This window comes from Gallinula chloropus (genome assembly GCF_964237585.1).
Source record: "Gallinula chloropus genome assembly, chromosome: 2".
Taxonomy (NCBI): Eukaryota; Metazoa; Chordata; class Aves; order Gruiformes; family Rallidae; genus Gallinula; species Gallinula chloropus.
In genome coordinates, this window is record NC_140086.1 from 91894462 (window position 1) to 91922035 (window position 27574).

Here is a 27574-nt window from a genome sequence, read left to right on the forward strand (position 1 = left end):
ATGAAGACATCAAATGCTCTTGTGCTCATCTTAGTCCTGCTTTACGTCAGTGCCAGCAGCGAATGGCCTACGCACACAGTCTGCAAAGAGGACAACTTGGAATTATATTACAAAAGCTGCGGTGAGAGTTTTAAAATTTCCATTTTCCTTTCAGCTGGGCAACAAAGCTGTTCTTGTGCAGTGAGAGGGGCTTCTAAGCCAGGCAATGGACAGAAGGGTAACACTCCGAAGCCAGCACTGGGTCTTGCAGCTAGAACATTTTAAGTCTTTCAGATATGGTTTGGTTGCCACACACAGAAATCTAACTGTATTTAGACAGAAGATAAAGAAGAAATAATGTAATCTAATTCAGAATAAAAAACAGCTGCCAAAATCCAGTTCAGCGTAAAGGAGATGACTAGGATTTTTATCAAGAAGCTGGGTTAAAAAGAGGAAGACCCTGGATCTTTATCTTTCTTACCCCTGAGACAACACTTTCTCTTCAGTGCACCTATCTGCTGCTTTCCTAGCATGCAGGGAGGCTGTGGTGATGTGCTTTCTGTCCTCCCACTTGGAGTGACAAGGGACCCAGCGTGACAGAGGGAAGAATTCGTGTTCTCCCCCATCACCACCGGGCTCATAGGAAGACTGCAGCAGCAGCTCTTACCAGGCATTTTCCAGGGCCCAGAGGGTTTTGTTTGTTCTTTAAATCTGTAGAGAAGAAAAGGAGCAAGCGGCACTGGAATGACTGAAAATGAATTCACTGAATGGTGCCTGCTTTCCACCTCTTGCTTTGCTGGCCTTGTGCCTCTCCTATTGTGCTGACGTGCTTTACAACCGGGACAAAGGGAATTAGATTCGCAGACGCCTCATTCATTTTCTGCACGTGATGTGAAAAGCGATTCATGGCAAATGAGCACCCTAGAGTTTGTTTTTCCAATTCATCCTGATACAAAGGGTTTCCCCCGGGGGCTTTTTCTCCCCTGTAGTTTTCATGCTGTTTTGCACACCCATTAAAATAAAGCCAGTGAGGGACAAGAGAAGTAAATAAATATTTGTAATGCTATTCTTTACTGACCAGCTCCCAGGAGACTAAAGTCAGGCTTCACACATTATAAATGGGTCTACTGCATTAGGGAAATATTTAATTAGATATTGAATACGAGCTTTGGCATTATTTTTATTTTAGTAAGAATTCATTGTGTAAGTTAATTCTGTTCCCTCAACAGGTCTCTCAGTCAGCATGAGATGCCTTGACACAGGCAACAGGCAACGGTTTAAGTCAATTCAAACAATGATGAAATGTTCTGCTGGGCATGTGTCAGTCAGGCTTTGGTTCTTACTGTGCACACCTCGCTAACAAAATGCATTTGTTTAGAGCTTGTGCCACTTATTTTGGTTTGCCACACTCAGAAAGGTAAGAGGTAACACGCATTCAGGGGAATGCACAGCTGAAGAAGCACAAGCCAGAGATCATACAGGTCAGGTCCCAATATTCAAAGTGCTCTTCTATCCTCCTGGGTACATCTATGGGAGATGAGAAGACCATACAGATATTGAAATGGCAGGAAATAAATCAGATTGTTTGCTTGAAGCCCAGTTCTTCACTCCTTCACGGCCCTGGAAGATACAGTCGTGGCAACATGGGCAGCCACTGTCCCGTTGTTCTGCCGCGGCTGTTCCTGAGCTCACTGACAAGCTCACAGCAGCGCCAAAGGGTGTTCGCAGCACCTTTCACCAGGGGGGAAGCTTTATCTTTGCTTCATTTTGCTGTAAGCCACAAGATGGGCAGCACATACCTTCATTTTTAGCTGCGTCCCTCCAGCTGTTCTCACACAGGAGGGAACAGGCAGACCTGTGCCTAAGTTTGACAAGACCCTTTCCCAACAAACCTTCTCATGACAGCTTTGTAATGTCAGTGAGCACGGAGTCAATGCTAGGCACCTGCCCGTACTCTCTACCTGTTTCAGGGGAAGGCCGCCCCATGTGTCCCCCCAGTCTGAGAAACCCCCATGGTATTTCCTGCTCCACTGAAGCTGCCAGAGGATGACACCGTTTTGGGATGCAGTGGCCACAGTGCGGTATCTAGTATGAAATTCTGGATAAGGGATCCCATGTTGGCTTCCAGAGGGTTGGGATTTCACCTCTATCATTGTTAGTAGAAACTCTAGGATCTTATCAGTGAATTAGGGTTGAATTGAGCAAATTTAAGGAAGCTGCAATCATTTTAGCCTAGTACTTTGCAACATCATTTCTGAGGTTGAATCCCCTCCAGCAGCAGAAGAATTCAGTCTGAGCATTTAAGGAGGAGCTAAGTGTTCATTTTTACCTTGCAGTCTATCAGAATCTCTCCTATAAGGCAGTAAAAACCTTACTAAAGCAAAAAATAAGAGCCAGTATAACTGTGATAAATGTAGCAGAGGCTCTTAGGTGGCTAACTGAAGACAGAGAAAGCATAGCAATCTCCTGCACCCACAAGTAAGTCCCAATTTCCTGTTGCTTAGTACTTAAGTCTAGCTGCATCCTGCCCCAATGATGTGCAAGATACAGGCTTGCATCAAGCCCCCAGCATCACTCCATGCTCCAGATCCTTTAAAAGGAACCCCATTCCCACCCAGCCACATCAGACTCGACATCCAGTAACCAGGACCCTAAGGGATGCATCAAAAGAAAGGGCTGAGCAAGACCCCGTTGATCAATATCATGCACTTGGAAAAAAAAGTAATTTCTAAGAAATCAGACAAAAATCCTCAGCAGCAAACCCAGAGCAAGAAACACAGGCTGAGAGACAGGTGGTCTAAAAGTCAAGCAAATAGACAGTACACTGCCTCCTCTATATAACCACAGGAGACATAACAGCGAGACAGTCTATAGATAGCAAGGCATTTCCCATCAGTGCCACTCTTCCTCACAGGAACAAGTGACAAAAACAAAGGAAGATCTCAAATGACCACAAGTCACTTTAGAAACCTGGGCAGGGATCCTGAGATAAAAGCAGCACAGGTTAACATCTCTGACTGAGAAAAGAGAACCGTAATTGGCAAGTCTATGCAGAGACATGAAAAGAACCTGCTACACAAATGACCGACTCCTACCCCTTTTAATTTCACAGTGATTTTTACAGTAATAACACTTTTGATCTTTCCAGCTACATTTCAAAAGGAGATTGTCCAGGAAGGGAAAGGCAGGAAGGCAATGGTAGCGACGTGCCCTGCGTAGGTTCCAGGGCTATCGGAGTATCAGACATCCACTGCAAAGGGCAGTGCAGTGAGAAGCTACAAAACACAACTCTTCAACATGTCTACCAGCACCTGCTTCCAGACCAGCCACGTAAGCCCAATTGTCTTGGACACAAAAACACTCGTACAATGTAGTGTTCAAATGGGGCCCTCTTCATGGGGTTAAGCAGGTGATTGCTGCTACAGATGCAGGAGAAACATTTGCCAACTATTTTTACAGCTCTTTCTTGAAATGTTAGTTGGGCCTGTGTCAACAAATCAGTATTTCAGAATGCCTGGATTTCTTTCAACCAGCAAACCCAGACCAGTATGCTCAGTGATTAATAAAGCTCTATGTTTATAATCACAGAATCATTAAGGTTGGAAAAGACTTCCAAGATCTAGTCCAACCATTCCCCTACCACCTATATTACTAACTAAACCATGTGCCTAAGTACCTCATCCAACCTTTCCTTAAACACCCCGAGGGACGGTGACTCCACCACCTCCCCGGGCAACCTGTTTCAATGCCCAACCTCTCTTTCTGAGAAGAAATGTCTCCTAACTTCTAACCTGAACCTCCATTGGTGCAACTTGCAACCATTCCCTCTTGCCCTATTGCTACTGATCTGCGAGAAGCAGCTGACCCCCACCTCACCACAACCTCCCTCCAGGTAGTTGTAGAGAGCAATAAGGTCTCCCCGGAGCCTTCTCTTCTCCAGGCTAAACAGTCCCAGTTCCCTCAGCCGCTCCTCATATGACTTATGTTCCAGACCCTTCACCAGCTCCGCTGCCCTTCTCTGGTTTAGGACCTGGGAGATTTCAGAGCTGCCTGAAACTGCAGAATTCTTGACAGTGCAGAAAAGGTTGCTGGTAAGGCATAAGGTTCTGAGAAAGGGTCTGGGGAGCATCAACCATGAAGGACTTAGTCTTCTGTGCACAGAAGTAAATAACAGGTATTTTCAGGGAGATCTTCAGGAGAGTTAAAGTAGTAGTATTTAAAAATGACATCTTGAGAGATATTCCCTAGGCTTTGTAAAATACTATTCAGATCACGTGTGATTTTTACTTCTTTTTTTTTTACTATCAAACACATTTTCCAATTCATGTTTGTATTTATTTGCCTTTTTCCTTTTTTTTTTTCCTGAAGCCATTAACTGACGTTTCAGGAGAAGGAACAATTAATATTAATTTCAACCTCCAGAACCTAAATATAAAATTTGTAAATAAGGGTACAACAAGTTTTAAGTCTGCATATCTATAGACTTAAAAATAATAAAACATGTTTAGGGATATGGCAAGTCATTTGCTTTAATATCTTCTGCTAGACAAAGAATCAGGGCCCTGTGGTCATCTAGAGAATTATTTTTACCTACCAATGCATCTCCCTAAAACCAGAGAAAATTCAGGCTGAACTTAACGTCCACTGAGCTCCATGACTGCTTCTGTAACTGTGTCACGCTTCAAGCAGGGTCATTTCTGTAACGCTCTTTCCTGCCCTGCGTTGACAGTAGGAGAGCAGCACTTCCCACTTCAGTACAGGCTTGCACTGGATTGCATTTACAGATGGAGAAACCCTCATTTCTTTGGCTTTTCTTTAGACTTGTGAGCTCAGATTTGGATCCCCGTTAAAATGGCCATCAGGGTTATTCTTGTTCAGAACCTGCTTTGTTCAGACAGTACAGTATAGACATAAACTCCACCCTGAGGGAACTTTTCAGTGCTTAAAAAAGGAAAAGGGGAGACTGACAGACTGGCTAGATTACAGTTTTCTGACGATCCGTCTGTCCGTGCTGAATAGTTTCAGCCCCTCACACACTCAGCCCAGCGTATCCCTTCTCCTACATACTGAGAGATCAAATATACTATTTCTCTTACAATCCTCATTTTCCTTTTTTTAAAAATAGACCTGTAACACCCATCCCTGCTCAGTCAGCAATACCAACTTGTAAACAAATCTGCTAAGTTGTCATCATCGTAGCGCTAATTTTACAGCACACCAGTTTCCGTTGTCTATGTCGACCGACGTTGCTAGTCCTCCTTCCTCCCTGGGCAAACACTCACATCCTTTAACCAAAGGATGTAAGTAATCCGATAGCTTCGGTTGGCAAAGAAGAGTCTGCAGAAAATTCTCACCTCATGCATCTTGAGGGCAAATGTTCTTCTAGACACTTGGTAAAAAAAGGGTTCTTTTTCCATTATTCTTTGTTTTCTGGCAGACAGATTGAGCCAGATGCTTCTCTTGGACTTACTTACATATTTATTTCCCTCAAGCAGTCTCCAGCAATTGCTTCTGCTTCTAAATTATTTAAAGCCACACGACACCAACTCCCCTCTGATCTTTTGTTGCATAGATTGCTAATGGGCAAACAATCAAAGGACTTAAGAATTTAACTTGAAAACATTTTTTTGTTTGCTCTGTCCAACCCATCTTTGTGTCATAGCCTTGCTGCTATACTCATCTGGTATAGCTTACTTATTCCAGGGGGAAGACCAGATGCTGACATGCATATTTCTGGCATCAGATCCTAACAAACAGAAGCTATCAAAAGAATCAAGGTAACAGAGATGTGAGTGCACATGTAAAACTTCTTTCAAAGTTTTGGTCCCTCCATGAATTAACACTACGTTATCTGCTTTATTAAAGAGGATTGAAACTTTCTTTTCCCATGTCACCTCATAAGGCGGTTCTGATTTAAAGTTTACCTCTTCTTTTAGAGAAGGGAAAGTATTTAGTAAGTTTTAAAATATGTGGTAAGGAGGAGTGGCAGACAATTTCATACATCCAAGGTACAAAAAACATTAGGTTCAGCATCTAGATTTTTGAACCATTTAGTACAATCAATTTTAATGTTCTCACTGAGATTAGTAGTGGAGAGCATTAACCTCAGCTGAACTTTTCCCACCATGCTTTAAGTATTCCCATCTAATTTAGATCAGAGGTTTCCTCACCATGTCCATGTCTTCACCAAACCAAGGAAGGTCCTGCATCGTGGACTGCAAAAGAGGGTTGTTTGTGTGTGACAATCCCTCCTGCATATCTCCAGCTGCTAAATCTAAACTAGTAGACACATCTTCCACCTACTGACTTTTGCCATGCCTTCCGTTGCTGTAGCCATGGAGCCACTAAGGAATCGCAAGCATGAGGGGTACCAGACTGCATGGCAAGCCATAGGAAAAGATGTTCTCCCCTTCGGAAGCAAAGAGAAGATACAGACATAGAAAACTGTATATTGCATTAGAGTCGAGGAGTACTGTGGGCAAGTCAGAGCTGTCATTTGCCATTGCACATGAAATTTGAGTCTGTATGAAGGAAGCACTCTAATGTACTGAGCAGGTGAGTCACAGCTATGCTAATAGTCTGATGAAAGTTTGAGATTAGCTTCCTATATTACATGAAGTAGAAATTATCAAAAGCCACATTTACAGCATCAAGCCACCAAGAGCATTGGGCTTTCTTGACATTGCTACACCATCTCATCTAGAGTTGTCATTAAGGTCTCAGAATAGCTCTGGACCCTACAATGCTTGCAGTTTACCAAAGAAACAAGAGACAGGAGGTCAGGTTCTTGCAGCAGTTTAACATCCACCCGCAAAAATATCAAGAATAATTTAAGAAAAATTAAACACACCTTGGAAAACTGCAAGAACTTCTTCAGCATTATTGTGTGTTGGTGTCACTGCACCAACTTGAAGGAGGCTCCTTAAAATGAGGGAGAAAGGGCGGCCATCAGGAACAAGACACCTAAATGCCCTGTACAGAACAACCATGTAAGAATAAACAAACTTCTGATCTGTCCCAGATGCTGCTTTTAGACTCAGGAGAGCTTCCAGTGACCAAAAGCTAGGATCTCAAAAGCTACCACAAATTAATTCAATGCACCAGTTTCCTCTTCACCTGAAGATGGATGGCTCCTGTCAAATGACCCAGTGGTGATTCGGCAGGCTAGTTTCCTCAGTAGAGGGAGCGTGCCATTCCAATTATAGCTTACTGCCACGCTCCTGTGGTGGATTTCAACCCACCCTGGGAAAATGGGAACATTTAGCCCATTTGGCTGCTGCTGATTACAGTTCTGTATAATCAGCAGTAAAGCCTGCTATCCCAGAGCATGGCATGTGTCTAACAGCGGGGCAGCTTCTCATAATGTTTGGTTCTATTTCTGACACAAGACTACAAGTCTGTTGTGAATCCCCAGTCACACTGGCAAGCACTGATGTCCAGAGATCTCTGTCTCAAGTAGAGCAGTATAAAGAACAATAAAAAACACACATGATGAGAGAAGAGACAGATCTGATTAGAAACACAGGCAGTTACTGTATGCATCTTACTCATGCAGCGCATGGTGTTTTCTTACCAACAGAACAGAAGAACAAAGACTTTCTCTCTCTAATACATTCCCTGCTGGGCCCAAATTAATGCAGCATTTTCTTGTTACACTGCTGTAGCTGAAGCCTGCCCTGCCTTCCTTTCTCTCAAGCAAACTAGGACAAACCAGGATTATCAAATGCTAACGCAGATCTGTATGTGCTGTCTCTCAAAGCTGGCATCTTTCAGTTTTGTCTTCTCAAACAAGTTTAGACAAAGCTTTGTCATACCAAGCAGAGCACAGAAATCCCCCTTTCCAAATACCACCGCTGGTAAAAGGAAGGGAAGTCTCCACGTACCTTCATATGCTGGGCCTCACTTTGAGCACTGACACACAGCTCTAACAAGCCTGCTGTCAAGAAAGGTGTTTTGGGCAGGAAAAGGCAGGAAGACTCAACTCAAGAATCGTCTTTGCTAAGGCTTCATGCATGCTGGAGACACACCCTCCCCAAACACAACTCTCCAAGCTGCAGAGAGCCAAAAGCCCCTCACACCCACCCACTGTCTTTGCAGGGGCTTCCTTCCAACTCATCACACCACACAGGTCCTCACCCAGGCCACCAGCAGCTGCATGGCCATAAGTGGCAGCTAGGTAACCTCATCTTGGTACTAGGCAGGTATCTTCCTCTCTTCCTCATCTGCCACACTTTGCTCATCGGCTGAACCCTCCACACCGCATCCAGTCCACGTGCCCCAGTAACACATTTGGAGAAGCTGCCAGCCTTCTGCATTACTGTTTCTGAATATTTGCAAGTGTGTACACCAGTTATACTCAGGAAAGTGTTCTGGATTTTTTTTTTTTTTAATAGTAACAGACAAAGTCTGTATCGTTTTTTAAACTACATTTGTAAGACACTAGAATCTCCTTTCTCCAAAGCTAGGGCTGCAACCATAGGCCAGCAATGCCTGTGCCTTAGTTTAACCACACTGCGTATGATTACTCGTTGCATTGCAAGTGCTTGGTATTCTGGAGAGAGGAGTGGAAATGATTTAACTATTGCATAAATACTTTTTTAAAACCACGTTATAAAGTTTCTCTTGCTGGAGTTCTGGTGTTTTCTTTGCTTAAAGATGACACAGGCTAAATCTTCCGGCTTCCCTCTACAGCTATATAAGTTTTGCCATAAAGCAGCAGTTACGCCCTCCAACCACCATCTCCAAGAACTTTAGGTTTAAGCAGACCTCAGAGACCACAAGTTGATAGTGCTATTTGCAAAAAGGAATTCCCACAGTCTGTACTCCACCCCCCATATCCTCCTCTCCCCCCAGGATACATGAACTTTCATCTTCCCTATTCCTTCAAGTTTCACATTGCCTAAGCAAGCCAGAAAGGTACAGGAGATAAACCATACCACAAGACCTACAAAGGGGGCCAGACTGTCTGTCCAAACTAGGAAAAAGCCAAGAGCTGGTGGTAATGGCCTCATGATAAACTAGACAGAGCCAACACAACTCTCACAATTTGTTCTGCTGCCCTCTGAAGAGAGGGTCACTTTGCTTCTCCCAGCCGTGTCTGGACATGGTAGTGGCATGCAGGGGAGGCAGGCTCAAAGGGAAGCTCATTAAACTGAAGGTGCTCAGGGAAATCTAGGTGCACAACTGAAGAAATGCTAATTCAGCCCAAGCTTCTTCCTCAGTACTTTATGAGTAGATTCCAGTGTCAAATATAACCTTGAGCATTGAGGTTAATTCATTTAAACAGACATTAAAGGGAAAATGTTGAGTGAATACATGAAGTCTGAGATCCCAAACAGTTCCTCATTCTTTTCTTCTTCTTTCATCACCTTCAGTGTTTTAAGGACTAATGATTTAATTTTATTAAGAGCTTTGAAGGTGAGGAGTGTTGGGTAATTACTAAATATGTTTCTTCCTTGTGCTAATTTCCAGCTCCTCTAGCACCAGCCTGTCCTTGTATGACCCTAGCCAAGAGCAGCTATGTCATTCCATTCGATTTCGTGGCCTATCTGCTCCTAAAGTGTTATTCTGAAACACCAAAGCTTACCAATCTGGAGTCTTCTCATTACTGCAAGACTTAAAGATGTGGACCTTCCTTGATACTCCTATTCACTTGTACCACTGATTTTCATGCTCATATGTAAACAACATGCTTTTAGAGAGATTTAGATGAGACTAAAGCCATTAGAGGACAGTTAACAAGACAGGGGTGAGAGAGAAAAGAATAAAGAAAGACACAGGCTGCTGTACACTAGCCCAGCAAAATTCCTGTAACAGGTGCTTCCCATCTGGCCATGCAGTTTCTGCAATGCCCAGTTAGTGATCTAGCAGCTTGAGCTCTGAGGGACACTGCCATAGTGGGTTAGCACATTATCATTCCCAGCTGCCTGCTTCATCTTCCTGCTGGAAATCACTTCCCAGAGCACAGGAGGCTGAACAAACATGCAGGGCACAAGGGCAGCCCCAGCTCGCAGCCCTGTGGCTTGATGCACACCCACATTCAGCAGGAATGTGAGCTGATGGCCCCACAACTGCAGCAATGAGGCATAAAAGTGTGTTCTCATCTGTTGTCCCTGTTACTGGGGTAACAACCTGTATCAAAGGCACAAGGCTTGCAGCCAGAAAGGTCACGTAGACGTATTTACAGTGGTGTATCTGAGATAAGTTACCTGTGACCCTTCTGCCAAGAACAAGAGAAGTAACTTTAGAAAGAAAATGTGAGGGGTTCTCCTGAGCTTCTTAGGCTGTACTACACCCATCTGCTTATTCTTCTAGAAAAACCCAGCCAAACTCACCCCTGTGAACACCTCCCACCAGTAGTCTAGGCTGAAATTTTGCACTGTGGTGCCGCTATAGGTCACATGCAAGGTAAACAAAAAGTCCGAGCCAATACCACAGTAAATCTGTTAGGGTACTTGGATGAGGATGAAGTGGGAGGTGTGATACAGGGGCTCACCTGGCACTATGCCACATAGTGGAAAGATGCCAGGTATGTCCCAGGTTTGCCCCTCTCAAAGCAGGATTGGGCTACAGGAGTCTGTTTTCAGTGAGAGCTGTACATTCGGTGGTAGATACAGCTGATAACTCGGGATTAGCTGCAGCATCGAGTTCAAACAACAGGTCTAAGAGATCTTAGAAAGCATTGATTGTTTACAAAAGCCAAAGCCTTGACTTTTTCTCAGAGCAGCTGCCCAAAAGATTTAGAACTGTCTGGAACAGAACTTCAGTCAAAATCCTGCTGCCGGGCACCGTCACGCTAGCTGCAAATACGCTGCAGCCCAAGCCCTTCTCACATAGACACACGGGCACAAAAAAATGCCCTTTGCCTGCTCCCCTTCCCTGCCCTCCCCACCCCTTGAAGGAGATTTTCACTGACAAACCTCAAGGTGTTTGCAAAATTTCCAGCACCGTTTTAAGCGCTTGTAAGATATCAAAGCCGAACTGGAAAAGCAAAACTCTGCAACCAGTTGAAGAGTTTCTAGCTTTAATTATGGAAGAAGGAGCAGATTGAAGGGAGTGGGTGGAGGGAAGTCTGGGAACATACAGTACTGTGCACCATAAAATGTTGCAGGGAAGTGGAAGGCTGAAGGGCAGCACCACGTATTTTAGAGATTTAATGGTAAATGTTATTGCTCTGCACATGTGAAAGACATAACATGTATTTTTTTCAGTCTAACCGTCTCACTTCAGATTGAGGCAAACAAGGAAGAATAAGTATTAAAACTCCATGAGACACACACAGTGACTCAGGGTTGTGCATCTGAGAAGTACCAAAATGACAATTGCCTCGGGATGCTTTTGCCACAGGAGGGACTCCTCAACATTTAAAGGACGAGGGGTGTGCCATGCTACTGCTGTTCATAGCGCACCGCTGAATTTACTAACACCTTCACTTTAATAAGTGGTTGAAAACCACTATTTCATTTAATATCCTTTTAGCAGCAACCTCTCTGCCTACGTGCTTTAGAATCCAGACTCCCTGTCACCACAGCTTTAGCAACACAGCCATCCTTTCAATTGGTTTCAGCAGGAGGCCCCCGTGTACACCACAACATCTAAAGAAGTTGCATTGCAAAGTCATAGCCTGAATTCCCACAGGGAGACGGTCTGAAAATTAATTGGGGTTTATTTTGCCAGTGGAAAGGTTTACATTTCTCAGCAACAGAGTAACAACACGAAACCCAAATGCTCTAATTTACAAATTTTGCTGGAATGTCTCATGTGAGCTCTTCCAGGCTCTCTTCATCTCTGGGGGAGAGAGACAAGGCTTCTCGGGGTACATCAGAGTCCTACGCAGCATCACTGGTGGTGCTGTAGAGGACACCCATGGCTACAACGCACCATGAAATATGTAATTTGGCAGAAGAGCTCAACCCATAGAAAAAAAAGAGGAAAAAAAAAACAACAAACAAACCAACCAAAAAGCCCAGACAAAAAAAATGGACAGGTGTGAGACATCCAAACTAAAATCACCCTGAGGTCAGGTTCATTGTTAGCAGCGTATGCTTTCCTGAGAAGCCTGCTTTCATGAACATCCCTTTCCACTCAGTTATTGAACTAGAAATTTTGGGGCTAGAAGTTGAATTTCTGGTTCAATACCATGATTTAATTTGTTGACTAAAGTACAATCTAGTCTTTCTGAAAAGAGAAGAGCATTGTGTATATTGCATTCCCATTTTTGACCATAACTCCCTCTGGAAATTATATAACTGACAATTTTAGTCATTTGACAGCCAGGACTGTTTGTAGGCATCAATGCCCAAGTTGCTCTGAATCTGAGCAGCTGCTTCCTGAACCTTATCATCACACTGCACACAAAACAGAAATGAGAGGGGCTTTTGCAGAAGTCCAGAGAAAAGAGGAAACCAAGCCCTGAGAGATGGTGTAGACCAGAGGGGAAGCAGACATAACGGTCCTGGAGAAAAGAGATGTTTGACAGGCTTTCCGGCTGGAGCAGAAAACTGCCCTCCTGCCCGATTGCAACAGCTTCTGAAGCTGCAATAACAAAGCAAGAACTGACAGGAATATGGAGAGGGAGGAAAGAAACCCCTCTGACTCTTGTCATGTTTGAGCAGATGATAAACAACTCCAGGCACCAACTTTTTGTCCCAAGCAGATCATGCAACTGCAGCGACTGCTTTAGTGGCACATAGGACAAAATACAGCATGGCGACTCAGCTGCAGGAAATAGGAAATGCCAGTGACATCTCCCTCCTTTAAATGGTTATTTTAATTTATCAGAACCTCAGACTTGAGAGTTCCTTTTGGACCACGCTGACAATCCATGTGCTGCAGAGCCTGACTTTGTCAGACACCTCCAGCTCCTCCTAGCACTTCGATTCATTTCACGCAACCAGGTTTTGGTCGGCCAGAGATACTCCCTGCCTGCTGCTACAGCTGTAGGGCACTGCTGCAAGAACAGTAGGGCCAGACACTGGAGATACTAGCTCAGCCTCACAGAGGACACTCGTGACTCAACTTTCACTGCAGCATCAAAGGAGAATTCTTCCAAACTGTTACTTCCAATTCAGTGAGAAGATTACCTCAAGCAACAATAAACAATAAGTATGAAACAGAATTTCATTCCCAAGTCTGTATTTTGTCACCACCAACTCCATGTAAACCAGGGACCCAACAGCTGCTTCTGCACGTGCCACAGTCACTTCTCTGGTTTCCACAGAGAAGAAAGTTGGATGGATGCACAAACTTGCTGGTGAGCTGCCATGGGGGACAAACCTGTGACTAAAGCAAGCCTTTAGGCTCAGGAGAATGCACTGCCAAATCGGCCAAAACTTTCACCTCCAGTCACAGCTCTAAAACGCACTTGCACGTGCTGTTGGTTGCAGCAGCTGAGCTGTCAGTTGTTCCTGCCAGCTGTCACCAGAGAATGACATGTTGTTAAGCCTTTAGGCATAACACAGTCTCATGGAGGCTAGCAAGGATGAAGGTGTAAGTGGTGGGGAAATCAATTACATTCTGGATCTTGATGCAGAGAAAGGCATACTGCAGGAGCTGGCGAGAGCAGCGTTCATGTCAGTAATCAGCTGTGGGGCTCCCTTTGAACCCAGCTCTGCTTAAGCCCCCCAGAAAGGGAAAAATGTAGAAGTTCCTGGGTTAGAAACATGACATGATGGTGGAACTCAGCATGAAATACAGCAGGATCTCAGTTAAGCGATTTTATTTTAATTTTTGGACTTTTCATCCCACTTCAGGATTCAGTTTCCCAGACAGCCTTGCCAAGCCATCTTGTGGTACAAACGAATTTAAGAAAGTCATCACAACCAATAGCTCGTCAGTGCTGAAGAAGGAACGGCAACGCACAGAGCCTGCGAAGAGCAGCTGTGCTTCGCTGGTGAATAAGTACTGACTACCCAACACTGTGGGGAACTTGCTTTCCCCAAACTTGACTCATTTTCCTACCCAGTAGGTTCTAGGCCAACACACAGGCTATCATCTGAATGTGCTTCAGATTGAAGTGGCAGCAAGGACAGAAGTAGGTATTAACATGGGGTATGGAAGCTTTGAGTGCATCTCCCAAGAATTTCTAAGGAATACATAATCTGCTTTTTCAAACACTTTTGTATTTCATTGTTTTCTTCTACACAGTCACTATCTTATTACAAATACAACTTGTTACCCACTGCTTTCTGTCTCCAAATAGATCCCCAGCAAGACTTTGCTTTCAGCATTGATCACTGCTCTGACATCACAACCCACACCTTTAACATCAGAGCTGCAATGATCTTAAGTAAGTGAATTGCTATTTTCTCATGTTATAAACAGGTAACACGTGTGAGTACTGGTATCAAGAAGTAAGCATGAGTGACAGCCTCCTGTAATATACAAAGGGGCTTAATTTCTGAGAAAATTCAAAACTTGCTTGGGCCTACAGAAACGTCTGTTATCATCCCTGCCTGAGGCTACATGTGTCACCCTAAGCAAGTCCTATCAGCCCTCAGTTCCTGTTCCCCTCCTACCCTTCATCAGCACACATGGATGACCAGCATGGGCTAGTGCTTGTCTTCACAGCTAGGTCTGCTGGGGAGAGTCTTGTTAAGTGACACAGGTATGGCACCCTGACTCGTGTGCCAGCACCAGCAGTGCTTACCAAATCACCAAGACTGACTCTTGCCAGTGGGAGCCTGAACTAAGGGACTCCCACAGAGAAAGGGGTGGGCATCTCCCCACCCATCCTGGGCATGCAAGGAAGCATGCTGGGGTGAGCTGGGGATCCAGGGTGATACAGGAGTACTAGCCTGCAGCAAGACAGTCCTGCCATCAGCTCACCACCTGTGATAGCTGAAATTATAACCCCCAGCACTTCACTGATCAGCAATAAGAGGTCAAGAGCAGAACTGCATTTGAGCTATCAGGCTGGGTACACAAGCTAATATTAGCCATAGCTTGACTTGCAATCCTTACATAGAAGGACGACCTTCTTGCAACCCCATTGGCCCCAAGCTCACCTAGAACCTCTACTACCAGAGTATAAATATGAGATCGCTGATGTATTAAATGCTGAAATTGTTTGTGTGCCAAGTGTCTTTTAGCACTTGTGAATGCTTCCTTGCATGCAAAAGGTCTTCATCCTGTGAGACAGCCTGGCTCAGGGTAGCTACCGTTTTCCCAGGCAGCAGGCACTGGCCATAGGCTGCTTCCAGGAGCCTATCAGATATGGCCCCTCTGCTAGACACAGCAGGGAAGGAAGAGTTCAGGTGTATGGACACAAGCTTTACAATGCCTGCTGGCCTCAAGGTCAGAGAGTGGTCATGAGCATATTTTATTTTACAATAAAGATATATGCTATTACATCCTCTGTTATATATCTTAAGGGACTTGGAGACCTGTTCCTGAAGCATGGATTTCTGTGTATCAGGAGTTCTCAGTGAAAACATTTGATGGCTTAAACAGAGGGGGAAAAAATGGAAATTTTTTTTGAAAATAAAGTAATAAATCTCTTCACCCTTGCATTTTCTCTGAGCTCTCTTTCTGCTTTGTGTGTAGGACACAGCATCAAGGAACTGTATGTCAAGGTTGACCTGATCATAAATGGGAAGACCGTCTTATCCTACTCAGAGACACTTTGTGAGCCGGGACATTCTAAGCTTATTTTCTGTGGAAAGAAGAAAGGAGGTAATTTAGGTAGCACTCAAAGTATTTGACAGCTACTGAATACTCCAAGCAGGATGCACCCACTGTGCTGTTGAATGCACCAATACACTGTAATGTTCTGTTTACCTCAACAGCATGTTAATAGATGACAGAGACACAGTGGGACAGAGACATTTTAATTTCAGAACCTGCTCTTCCTCCTACCCTGTTCACTTGCCTTTTTTTTTTAATCATAGAACATTGCAAACACATGGGATAAAATAACTGTGGTAATGTGACCCCATCCAACAGCAGAGAGGTACATAAACTCTATTTATAGCCACATGGCTGTCATGTGAGCAAGAAGTATTACGGATCTGGCCTTTATTTTTGTCAAAGAAATGTCTGAGCAAACAAAGAAGACATTCTGAACATGTTCTTCACTATTAAGCAAGTAACACTTCCTGTCCTAAAAGGCAGTTTTTAAGTCACTTTAGGAGGAGTTATGCTTAAATAAGGATATTTGGACTAAGATACTACTTCATACCATCTATGGTTTGCATTTTGCTTCTGCTCAACGCATGCCCGTGCAGCAGCCAGATGATTTCAGTTCATGCCAAGCTGCCAGCTGGTGCAGACCTGCACTACTTGGTTGACAGTAGCATTAGCTGCCCCCAGAAAGCAGGCATCTTTGATCCCAGGTGAGCCTGGGCATCTCATGGTCCCTTCTGCCCTAGCCCAGGACAAGTAGTATGAAGCCAGCCATGGTGTGCCTCTGGACTGTAATATTCATGTATCTTAAATGGTTATTATTAAATCCCTTTTACACCATGATCATCTATTTAGGCTGATTTTAGAATTGTAGAGCTACAGGGAAATTCTCAGAGTTGTTGGAACACCACTTAGTTTCAGAAGCTCTGCTTTTCTCCCATCCACTTGCATCTCCATCCTGATAACACCATAGTAATTCATGTGCAAGGGCTATGAGTTTAGCAGTGCTACTGCTAAGACATCCCCTAGAAAATTACCAAGACATTTCACACAGCATGGAAATATCACAAAGAATAATAGAGAAATGCTGGATGAGCAACCAATTAGGTAAATCCTGTAAGCCAGGTAGACAAAAAATTAAATTCAGAGGTTTCTTCACTTGTGTATTGAATAGAAGGTGGTGGGGAGCCACCCAAAGACCTACTGGAAAACTATCTTATCCTGATGAAGTTCTAAATAACATCCTTTTGAGAATACATTAAGGAGAAGCAGTCCTGAGCTGAGCACAAAATGTTGTTCACACATTATGCAACAAAGCCAAAGCTTCCTGGAGTTTCCAAGTCCCTTAGGCAGGTGATTGCCTATTGAAGCACACTATAATATAAATCCATAGCTAATTGTTTAGGTAATATAGTGTATCTTCATTGAGAAGCAACCTACATTAATGCAAGGACATCTGCCACACTTTTTAATCCACACCCTCTTGTTCAGTAGCTGGTTTTATTTAATAGTTAAAATCACAGTGGAAAAGAAGTGAGCTTTCATAGATTGAGGTTCAAATTGAAAGTGCAGTATATTTTAATTAGTTGACATTTGACTCTAACCCATGTTTTAGGATACAGATGTGAGCTGAAGACCAGCTTGAGGAAATTCAGCACAGCCATAATTAACCATATCATCACAGCTGTAAATCTGACCTAATACCTAGGCAAGTAGGACACTGTGAATGGCCAAGCATGCATCCTGCTGTACAGGGTGGACAGCCCTTTCAGCTGAAGCTTTTCATGCTGAGCCCCTTTCTCCCTGTTGCACAGGAAACATTTCCAACATCTAGCCAGACATGACCTGAGTTTAAACATAGTTCCACACAAAATTTGCTTGCCTTCCATGAGAAAGCCATAGATTGCCTTGTTTCTGTGTCTCCCAAAGTGAGACAGAACGTAGGTCTGCTTTGTTGGCCCACTCACTTGTGTGGACAATCGGAATAGAAGTTACAGAGAGGAGAGACTTCTAAGAGCTGGATGTGGCAAAGTCTTGGGGGTTTGGTGGAGGTTTAGTTTGGTTTTTTTTCTTTGCTCTCCTATAATGCTACAGTTTTGTCATTACTCAAAATACTTTAGGAAATTTAATATAGCTGGAGGTTTCATGCTCATCATACTTGTATAGTATTTATGTTAAGCAAAAGTCAGATCTGGGACACCTAAATAGGATTCCAAGATCTTTTTCTTTGAGCTATGACTGTTGTGAAGTTGCTAGATCAAAAGGTTGCAAGGAAACAGGCCACTGACCATTTAAGAACAGCAGTAACAACAAAAACTGCTAAATTCTTTGTGGCATAACATGAGCTCAGCTCTTCCTCTTTTTTAGTAGGAAGTGCTGGTTATTCCTCCAAAGAAAACAGTTACATAAGATTTAACAGATTTCCCAATGTAATCACTAAAAATCAGAGAAAAAAGACCTACCAGGGTAATATTTAGCAATGCATCAACCACAACTTGCAGGCTTTAACAAAACTCCCTGACAGAAGATAGTTACACCCTCTGCAAGTTTTCTTTCAGTCCCAACTGATAAAGGCACCAGAGAACTTGCACAATCCCTTGTGCACTCCCAAACCATAGAGAACCCCACGCCACCCCTCCATTCTTTACATTATTGCCTCTTTCAGCAGGTGTTACAGTGAACAAGTTTCTAAAATAGTATTTGTGAATAAAAGTAGAGAACATGGCATGAGTTACAAAACTGGGTATCACCTTGTGATTTGAGGTATTTTTCTGAGAAAACAGCCACACCACAGAGCTAGGTCTTTGGGTGATACCCAATGATGTCTTGCTTAGCCCCTTCATCTCACTTTTTCCTCCCCAGTAGAGAGAGTGGATGTTTCTCACCCAGCTATGTATTTATATATGTTTTTCTCACTCAGCTATACATCTAAAGCTGGCAGTTATTCAGATCACTCCTGCATTCCTAAAACCCACAGAAGTTGTGTGTCAGTTGCATGGGTGCAAGATCATGTCCTAGAAGAACTCCAACATGGAGCATTTAAGTTCTAAAAAGATTTAAAACATAGAAAAAGGAAGAGGTGGGTGCAGATGTACGGAGCCTTTATATAGTTCAAGAGTGTGAGAACGTTTGGAGATTTTCAGTGCAAGGAAGATTTGAGAAAGAGGAGTGAGAATTTCGTTATAGGTGTTTTGTCAGGAATGAGAGGCATCTTCACAATAAATAACTAGTAACTTGAAGTAATCCTCAGGAAGTTCTTACTTACACATTTGAAAGCTCTCTTTCAGATGGGAAGCTACTAGAGGCCTGCTCACAGTGGCAGGGAAAAGGACCAAGTCACTTTTGGTAGAAAAAGCTGAAGAGCTGCTATGACAAATACAATATATAGCCTTGAATCAGTGTTATGTTAGAAATGTTTTCCGGGATGCTCTACAGAAATCACCTCCAGTTAAGTCTTTAAGAAAAAGGGCTGAAAATAGCAGGTGGACTGAAAGTGTGTCAGTGATGACAGCATTCTTGACAAATACCACAAACTTATCAGCAGACCAATAAAGACTTAGGGCAATTTTTCATTGGAAAACTGCACTCATGATTTATACTGTTCCAAGTGTTCTTTTTTTTTGTGTTTTCCAAACTACATCTGGGCTTCCTCTAGAAACACCACAGAATTCTTTCAATGAGCTAGGCTCAGTGTTTCTGACAGTTACACATAGTGCAGCAGACACGTTCATCCTCTTTCAATGAAGGAATGCAAAAACATATGAATATATGGAGAAAAATGTATGAGTATAGGGAGGATGCTGTGATAAACCACAGTCCTTAAAGCCTTGGAGGATGTTTACACTTCTGGAATTATAGCAGAAATCCTCATGCAGGAGGAACATTGGATGGGCTTTGAAAAGCCTCAGCCAGCCAGCACAGGCACTGAGGAGGTTGCCATGGTCCAAAGCAAATATGAATGATAAAATTCAGCAGATCTGTAGATCCATACTGTTTTCTGGCAGGTCTCAGCTAGCTGAAAGCTGTCCTTGCTTTCCTACTCAAGGTAGGGTCAGCTACAGCCAATTGCCCAGGACTGTGTTCAGGCAGAGCTTTTGAACGTACCCAAGGATGGAGACTCTACAACCTCTCTGGGCAACCTCTGCCAAAGCTCAGTCACCCTTACAGTAAAAAAAGGTCTTTCATAATGTTCATGAGAAGCCTCCTGTGTTTCAGTTTGTGCCCATTGCCTCTTGTGTGTTGTCACTGAACACCACTAGAAAGAACCTGGCTCCATCCTCTTTAGACCTGCCCCCTTAAGGTTTTTTTTACATATTGATGTGCTCTTCTCTAATTTTTCTCTTCTCTAGGCTGAACAGTCCCAGCTCCTTCAGCCTTTCCTCATTGGAGAGATATTCCAGTCCCTTAATATCAGTGGCCCTTCACTGATCTTTCTCCAGTAATTCCATATGATTAATAACTGAACCACTGCAAGACCCCAGGTTGGAAAGAGATGAATAAGGGCAGTGCTGAATCATAAAGCAATAAACCTGGATCTCAAACTGGACACACTGCACCTAGCCCCACAGTTGGAGGCTCCCTAAAAGACAGTGCAGCCCATGATAACATTTCCATTGATTAATGAGCATAGCTACCAAACATCAGAGCAATCATGGAAAACTTCAGAGAAAGCTGAGGCAGAGCCCTAAGACTGCATTCATCTAGCTTTGATTTTGTCACAGCAAAGTGGGCGAAGGGGGAGGAATAGCTTCTACCTACACTGAAGAAGAGATTAGCATTGCCATAATTTCAGAACCAAATTTATGGCCTGATGACTCCTACTTCATTTTAAAATATAGGTTTTGCAAAACTTGAACACTGTATATGTTTAGATTCTGGGTGGCTTTCCAACAGCCTAGGTGAAGCCCGAACAATCCACGTGATTCAGGAGCCACATTATTTGAGAGGAGTTACCATGTCCCTCTGAAGGAGGACTTTGAGGGCGGGCAATTGTTCACAGCCCAGTTTCCTCTCTACTCTCCCTTGCTGCCATTCAAGATTTTCAAGGCTCATAGCTGACTGAGGGAGAAACAGTCAAATAGGGCTCTACTGACTGAAAGGACACACAAACCCCCAAGCCACACTGTTGCACAGTCCACACCACCCTGAGGGGACACATCACAACCTGTCTTAGCTCATCAACACACATATAGCTCAAGTCCCAAGGGAGGCCCTCATCACCCAAGTCATGCAGTCTGCAGTGCCTTTAACTCCCATTTAGACTCCAGTAAAGTTATGAACTGAGAAGTGGGCTGTACTGTATTTTTAAAATTCTTGAGTCACCACTCTCAGCAGCGGAGATGTGTCAGACTCCGGGGCTCCTGCTTCGTGCACAGAAGCAAGCAGCAATGGTAACTGCCCTTTGAAAAGGAAAGGTCATCCAGTGTGGGGTCAGATAGCCAGGGATGCAGAGGGGAATAGGTACAGTATGAGTGCTGCAACATAGTTGGTCAATTTGAGTGTGACAAGCCAGAAAAACCCATGCTAACTTGCTTATTCTACTCTGATTTGGTATTCGGTTTTTCAGGGCAACACTGAGAAGTTCTGCATCTTCTCTACCTCCCAGGATCATCAGGGCATTATGTCTAACAAACTCCTTATTAGTGCAAAGGTGTAGAACACTGGTAATGTCTCAGATTTCTCCTACTCTTTTCCAATTTTATCTTATAGTCATGATTCTTTCATATACATTTCCTACAAGGCATTGACTAACATTTCATAGCACGTGTGAGGAAGACCTTCTGTAGACTCTTTTCCAAGTCAGATACCTACTGCACGGTGGGATGAACCATATGACATAAACACGTTACAAACCTTTTGTCCAACCTTTCACAGTTAAAACCAGACAGCAAGACTGGACTAAAACAACTCTTGAGAAGCAACAGCATAAAGATGCCAGCACATGCTCATGTAAATATGATGAAACACTTCTCTGTCACTGTCAAAGTAGAGACTGTTTCATGACACCTACAAAAGAGAATCCTTAAACAGTTCTTAGACTTTTCCACAACTTGTGGAAGGCAAGTTGAGCAAGACATACTGAAACATCTACAAATTTTATTTTCAGTCAAGTCTGCACAGTTTGGCCCAGTAAGCTATGAAAAGTAGGAGGAACTGCAGAACAGCTTGCTAATTCTGTCCATTAATGCCAGAGTTGCCCTTTCTTCAGAAGCAAAGAGCAAGCATGCCTCACATTCAGTGAGTTGAGGATTGGAAGGTGGAGCTCCTGGGCTCTATTCCAGTCACCAACACAATTTGTGATGGCTTTAGCATACATCACATACCTTCTTGGTGCACGCACCCTCAGAAGTGAGATAGACATGTTCTTATAACTTTAAGGTCATGTTCAGCAAGCAGGCAGAAGTCCACACTTACAGAAACACTCAGCTCAGGGTGGATTTTCTTAAAGTTACTTACACAGTATAGTACAACTATTGCAACTGCAGGTGTTTAACAGATCATGCTAAAGGACTTGTGCCTGGTAATCTCCCTCCCCTTTCATTTCCCCATTTGCAGCACGCTTGCTGAGACAGGAACACGCACCTTGTTGTGCAAAGCCATGCCCCCCTCCTCCACTAAGAGGGGGACTGGAGGTCCTCCTTGAGCCCAGGCTCTGCCCTGCATTGCCCATAAGGCAGTACACATCCTGGCATGTCTCCCAGGAGGGCTGTTGGGAGACTCTGTATAAAGCACTTTGCAGCTCCATAGCACTTGTCACTGGACCACTCTGAAGTGCTATGACAAACAAGCATCTACGACCAGCTGCTTGTTTCCTTCACGTGCTGCATGCCTAACCACCCACCACCATCTTTGCTTTTCAGAACAACTCTACTACGAGGGACCGGTCACACTGGGAATCAAAGAAATCCCACAGGTAAGTTGGTTCCAGTTGTGCTCCCAAGCGGAAGGGCTCTCTGCCTGAGGGATGGTCAGAGGACTGCCAGCAGTAACATCAGCATGTTGCAAGCTCCCCCAGCTGGCACACTGGATCTGGTAGTGCTTACATGACTAATCCTTTTGAATATGCAATTAAGTGGCTTTGCTCAAAGCATTAGAGAGCCACCATTATCAAGAGACAGGGATTTTCTTCAGAGAACAGATCTCTACTAGCACTACATGGCTCAGCCATACAGTTCTTTAGTAGGCTCCCCCCTCTATTACTCTGAAAATAGCAAGAAAAGAAGCAGCTCCAAGCAACTCCTGAGAGACCAAGGCTGCAATTCATCTCACTTCTTAGTGGGCTGAACAATTTGGAGCAGCTCATTCATCCTCACTGGCTATAAAGGCAATTTAGATAACTATTGCAATTGTATGTGTTCCACTGCTCATATATGGTGTTAGAGACAGAGGTCTTCCAGGTTGCAATTGAAGGTACAAGTTATTGGGCCAAGAACACTTTCTCTGGACTTACGGAGCCTTACGAAAATAAGTTTCTTAGAAAGGTGAGAAAACAGCCAGAACTCTAGGCACTGTTCTGAATTCCCTGGTCATCCTTTACAGATGGTCTTTACAAGCAGGCTTCTCCAGAGTCAGATAAGTTGCCTTCTAGAATATCAACCAAATCATATGGCAAGGTAAGATAGGTCTCAAATGCTGAATGCACCACAGTCTCTCTTAACTGGGCACAACACGAAGCTGAATTTAACCAGCAAATAACAATGGATTTTTAGCAACATACACAGAGACTGGATTGAAGGCAGAAGATCTGGATCACAAAGGCATCTAGCCAAGAATGTGGTAAAGAAAAGATCGTGGCCGCTACTGCAAAAGCACACAATTCAGATGGTCAAACACTCCTTAAATTTACTCACACAGCACATGGGCTCTGAGTTCTTCAGCAGCAGATATAAAACCTACATCAGAACCTCGCAATGAAGTCTGGGATCTGTTCAGCACTGTACTGACCCAAGTGCTGAGGGAAGACAACAGGATCAAAACAAGGACACAAGTCTGAGAGCCAGGCTTGCCAAGACATGATAACAAGGATAGCTGGCTTCTGGAATCAGAACTCCATAAAAGCTACCACCCCACATGTCTTAGTCGTCTCTTGGCAATAGCAACAACCACAACCTTAATTTTCCAAGGCTTTCACACAGTGAGCTGGGCTCCTCATGCAGGCTGTTATATCCCACCCTTAGTAGCCTGCTTATAAAGGCTACATCTAGAGATACTGTGTTGAACGATGCCTTTTGATCTTTGACACTAGTGTGTCCAAGATGGTATCAGTCAGCATCCTGCTCCAGAAGCAGCTTTACTAAAATGCAGTGGGGACACTTACGTAGTAAAGACTCTACGTAAACCAAGGAATAGGACTTTAGACCAAGAGGAAGCTTTAGAAACACACAGACCACTAAAACTCCAGTTCTGGGCAATTTAATCTTGGAATTTCTGGCTCCAAATTCAGTTATTCACAAATCTCTTTAATAACAATTTTTACCCATAAGAAAAAATTACTCTGGAGGAAGAAAAAAATTAATTGCTAATGAGCAATGGAAATGAGTTATTACAAACCCTCTTCCATGAGTGAAACAATAAGCTTTTGGAGAATTAACATGCTTGTTAGAAAAGGAGTAGGAAGCTTTATTGTTAATTAATCAATCATGCAAATAATTTCATCCTTCCATGCTGGCAATAAGGAGTTATTCTATACAGTCTTCTGCTCATTACAAAGAACAGCCTCATCTGAGCAGCCTGAAGGACATTTACACAGTCTGCACAGCGATTACAACAAGGCTGTATTCTCATGAGCATGTTGCCATTGGGCCTTTCTCTAAATTTGGATGTTACACTTGATTTGAACTTCTCTGAGGACACAGGCCAGTTATTGCTTTACAAATCCCATGGTGAAAGGCAAATGCCAAGAAACCCGACTCATTCTAGCTATGCCTCCCTTCTACTCCACAACCAGAAGAGTTCTGAGCAGGGCAAGAGCTTACTATGGTTCAAAGCCAGGAGGCCACTGCTGCCAAGATCTCCTACCCCAGGTTTTGCTCCCCTCCATGCTCCAGAAAAAACATCAGAAAGAAATCACAGAATCATTAAGGTTGGCAAAGACCTCTGAGATCATCTATTCTGACTGTCCCCCACCACCTATATTACTAACTAAACCATGCCCCTAAGTACCTCATCCAACCTTCTGTTAAACATCCCAAAGGACGGTGACTCCACCATCTCCCTGAGCAACCTGTTCCAATGCCCAACCGCTCTGAGAGGAAATGTCTCCTAACTTCTAACCTGAACCTCCCCAGTGCAACTTGCAGCCATTCCCCCTTGTCCTATCACTACTGATCTGTGAGAGGAGGCTGACCCCCAGCTCCCCAGAACCTCCTTTCAGGTAGTTGGGGAGAGCAATAAGGTCTCCCTGGAGCCTTCTCTTCTCCAGGCTAAACAGTCCCAGTTCTCTCAGCTGCTCCTTGTAAGACTTGTGTTCCAGACCCTTCACCAGCTCTGCTGCCCTTCTCTGGACATGCTCCAGGGCCTCAATGCTTTTCTTGTAGCGAGGGGCCCAAAAATGAAGACAGTATTCAAGGTGCAACCTCACCAGACCTGAGTACAGGGGGATGATCACCTCCCTTGCCCTGCTGACTACACTATTCCTGATACAGGCCAGGATGCCACTGGCCTTCTTGGCCACCTGGGCACACTGCTGGCTCATGTTCAGGCGAGTGTCAACCAACAACCCCAGATCCTTTTCCTCTGTACAGCTTTCCAGGCACCCTGCCCCAAGCCTGTAGCGTTGCCTGGGGTTGTTACGACCAAAGTGCAGGACCCGACACTTTGCCATATTGAACTTCATCCTATTGGCCTTTACCCATTTATTCAACCTGTCCACATCCCTCTGAAGGGTCTTCCTACCCTCCAGCAGATCAACACTTCCCCCCGACTTGGTGTCATCTGCAAACTTACTGAGGATGCACTCAATTCCCTCATCCAAATCATCAATAAAGATATTAAAGAGGATGGGCCCCAGTACCAACCCCCGGGGAACACCACTTGTGACGAGTCACCAGTTGGATTTAACTCCATTCACCCCCACTCACTGGGCCCAGACACCCAGACAGTTTTTAGCCCAGTGAAGAGTGTACCTGTCTATGCCCTATGGTGTCAGCTTCTCCAGGAGAATACTGTGGGAGACTGTGTCAAAGACTTTGCTGAAGTCGAGGTAGACTACATCAACAGCCTTTCTGTCATCCACCAGGTAGCTCACCTGGTCACAGAAGGAGATGAGGTTGGTCAGGCAGAACTTGCCCTTCTTGAACCCATGCTGGCTGGGCCTGATCCCCTGGTCAGGTCACATACATGCTCTGTGACTGCCTCCAGGACGACTTGCTCCATAATCTTCCCTGGCAGCCTAACAGGCTCGTAGTTCCCTGGATCTTCCTTATGACCTTTCTTATAGATGGGTGTCACATTAGCAAGTCCCCAATCATCTGGTACCTCTCAAGTTGCCTATGGCCATCGATAGATGGAGAGCTGCTCAGCAATCTCATCTGCCAGCTCCCTCAGTACTCTCTGGTGGATCCCATCAGGCCCCATGGACTTGTGACAGTCCAGGTGAAATAACAGGTCTATAACTGTTTCAGCCACAGTCCTGGGGGGTTTATTCTGCTCCCTGTCCAGGTCTTCCAGGTCAGGAAGCTGAATAGTGCTGTGGCAGCAATCTAGAGTGAAATCTAGTTCTCTTCATCCTCCAGATCTCTTAAGTGAGCCTTGTCAGCTCCCCCGCCCAGTGCTTCTCCAAATACCTGGAGACAGCAAGAGCAGTTTAGATGAATACAAAAAAAAGTCATAGCTTCTTTAAGGTTGAGATTTTTTGCACTGCAATAATGCAAGTACTCCCCAAAGCCTGAATTAGTAGTTTTAACTACACAATATGAATTTAGCTGCCACTTGTTTTATTATATAGGAATATATAATAAACTCACAGGCTGAGTCATCTATGCACATACATCTCCCAAGGTGCTTTTATAAAAATTCATACTGATAAAGGCGTACACAACGAACAACAAGATCCAAGCAAGAGAAGTGCCAGACAACTGAGCACTTCTTCCCCTTAAAGTTACAAAACAACACCAGGCATATTGTGCTTGCTCATAAGAAACATGAGAAGTTACACAGATTTGAAAGGAATTTTTATGCATCAAAACATTTTGTTCCCCTTGTACTGTTTTAATTTTGAACTTGTGCTGTCAGCATTGATATCCCTGATGAGAGTATTTTGGCAGGAAATATAGGCAAGTCCTTTACCAGCTCTGAAACACTTGAACAAGAAAGGTTTTGGAGGAATTTGATGTGAAAAGTGTTATTCTGTTTCTAGGAAGAGGACTCCCTCCTAGAAACAGCAGCAGTTGCATGCTACTGGTGGGGCTAATCGCTTGCTTTATGTTTGCCTCATACAGGGAGATTACATTGTTTCAGCAAGGCTGACTAATGAAGATCATGTCACTGTTGCTTGTGCCGATTTTACTGTGAAAAATTATTCCGAGTATTATTAGCAACAAACCAACTTCATGAGAGCTGCAGATTACCAAAGCTATTCAAAGCCAAGTGAGCTGCTTGCATGCTACAGTGATTCTGAAGGAAGTAATCCCCACATGGTGTTCTGATGCTGTTCCTTGAAAACACTGAATTATAAAGAGAAGTCACTAGACCCTCTAGTGGTAATTTTATCTCTAAATGCACACTGTAGATCACTTCTTGCTTCTCATATATACAGCTGCAACTATAAAGTAAGTATCTGATACTAACATTCTCATCTTAGGACAAAAAATGACATGAAGCAGAACAGGCAAGAGCCTGAACCTTTTTGCAGTAAGCCATGGAGGTAATCTATTTCTAACACAGAATAAAGGCAACTTTCATGCATATCACATGTTATGCAGTTACAGCACTCGATGTTTTCAATCTTCCCTGGGGCCTGTCTGGAGCCCCCACT

General features: G+C 43.9%; 1 protein-coding gene across 1 annotated transcript; it reads left to right on the plus strand.

Annotated features, from left to right (window-relative positions):
* On the plus strand, positions 1-27134 carry LY86 (lymphocyte antigen 86; the record flags this gene model as incomplete). Its single annotated transcript, XM_084260099.1, has 5 exons — positions 1-121; positions 14180-14266; positions 15523-15651; positions 22461-22513; positions 27039-27134. The coding sequence occupies 5 exons, from the start codon at positions 1-3 to the stop codon at positions 27132-27134; spliced, it is 486 nt and encodes a 161-aa protein (XP_084116225.1).
* Between the last annotated feature and the right edge of the window lie 440 nt (positions 27135-27574).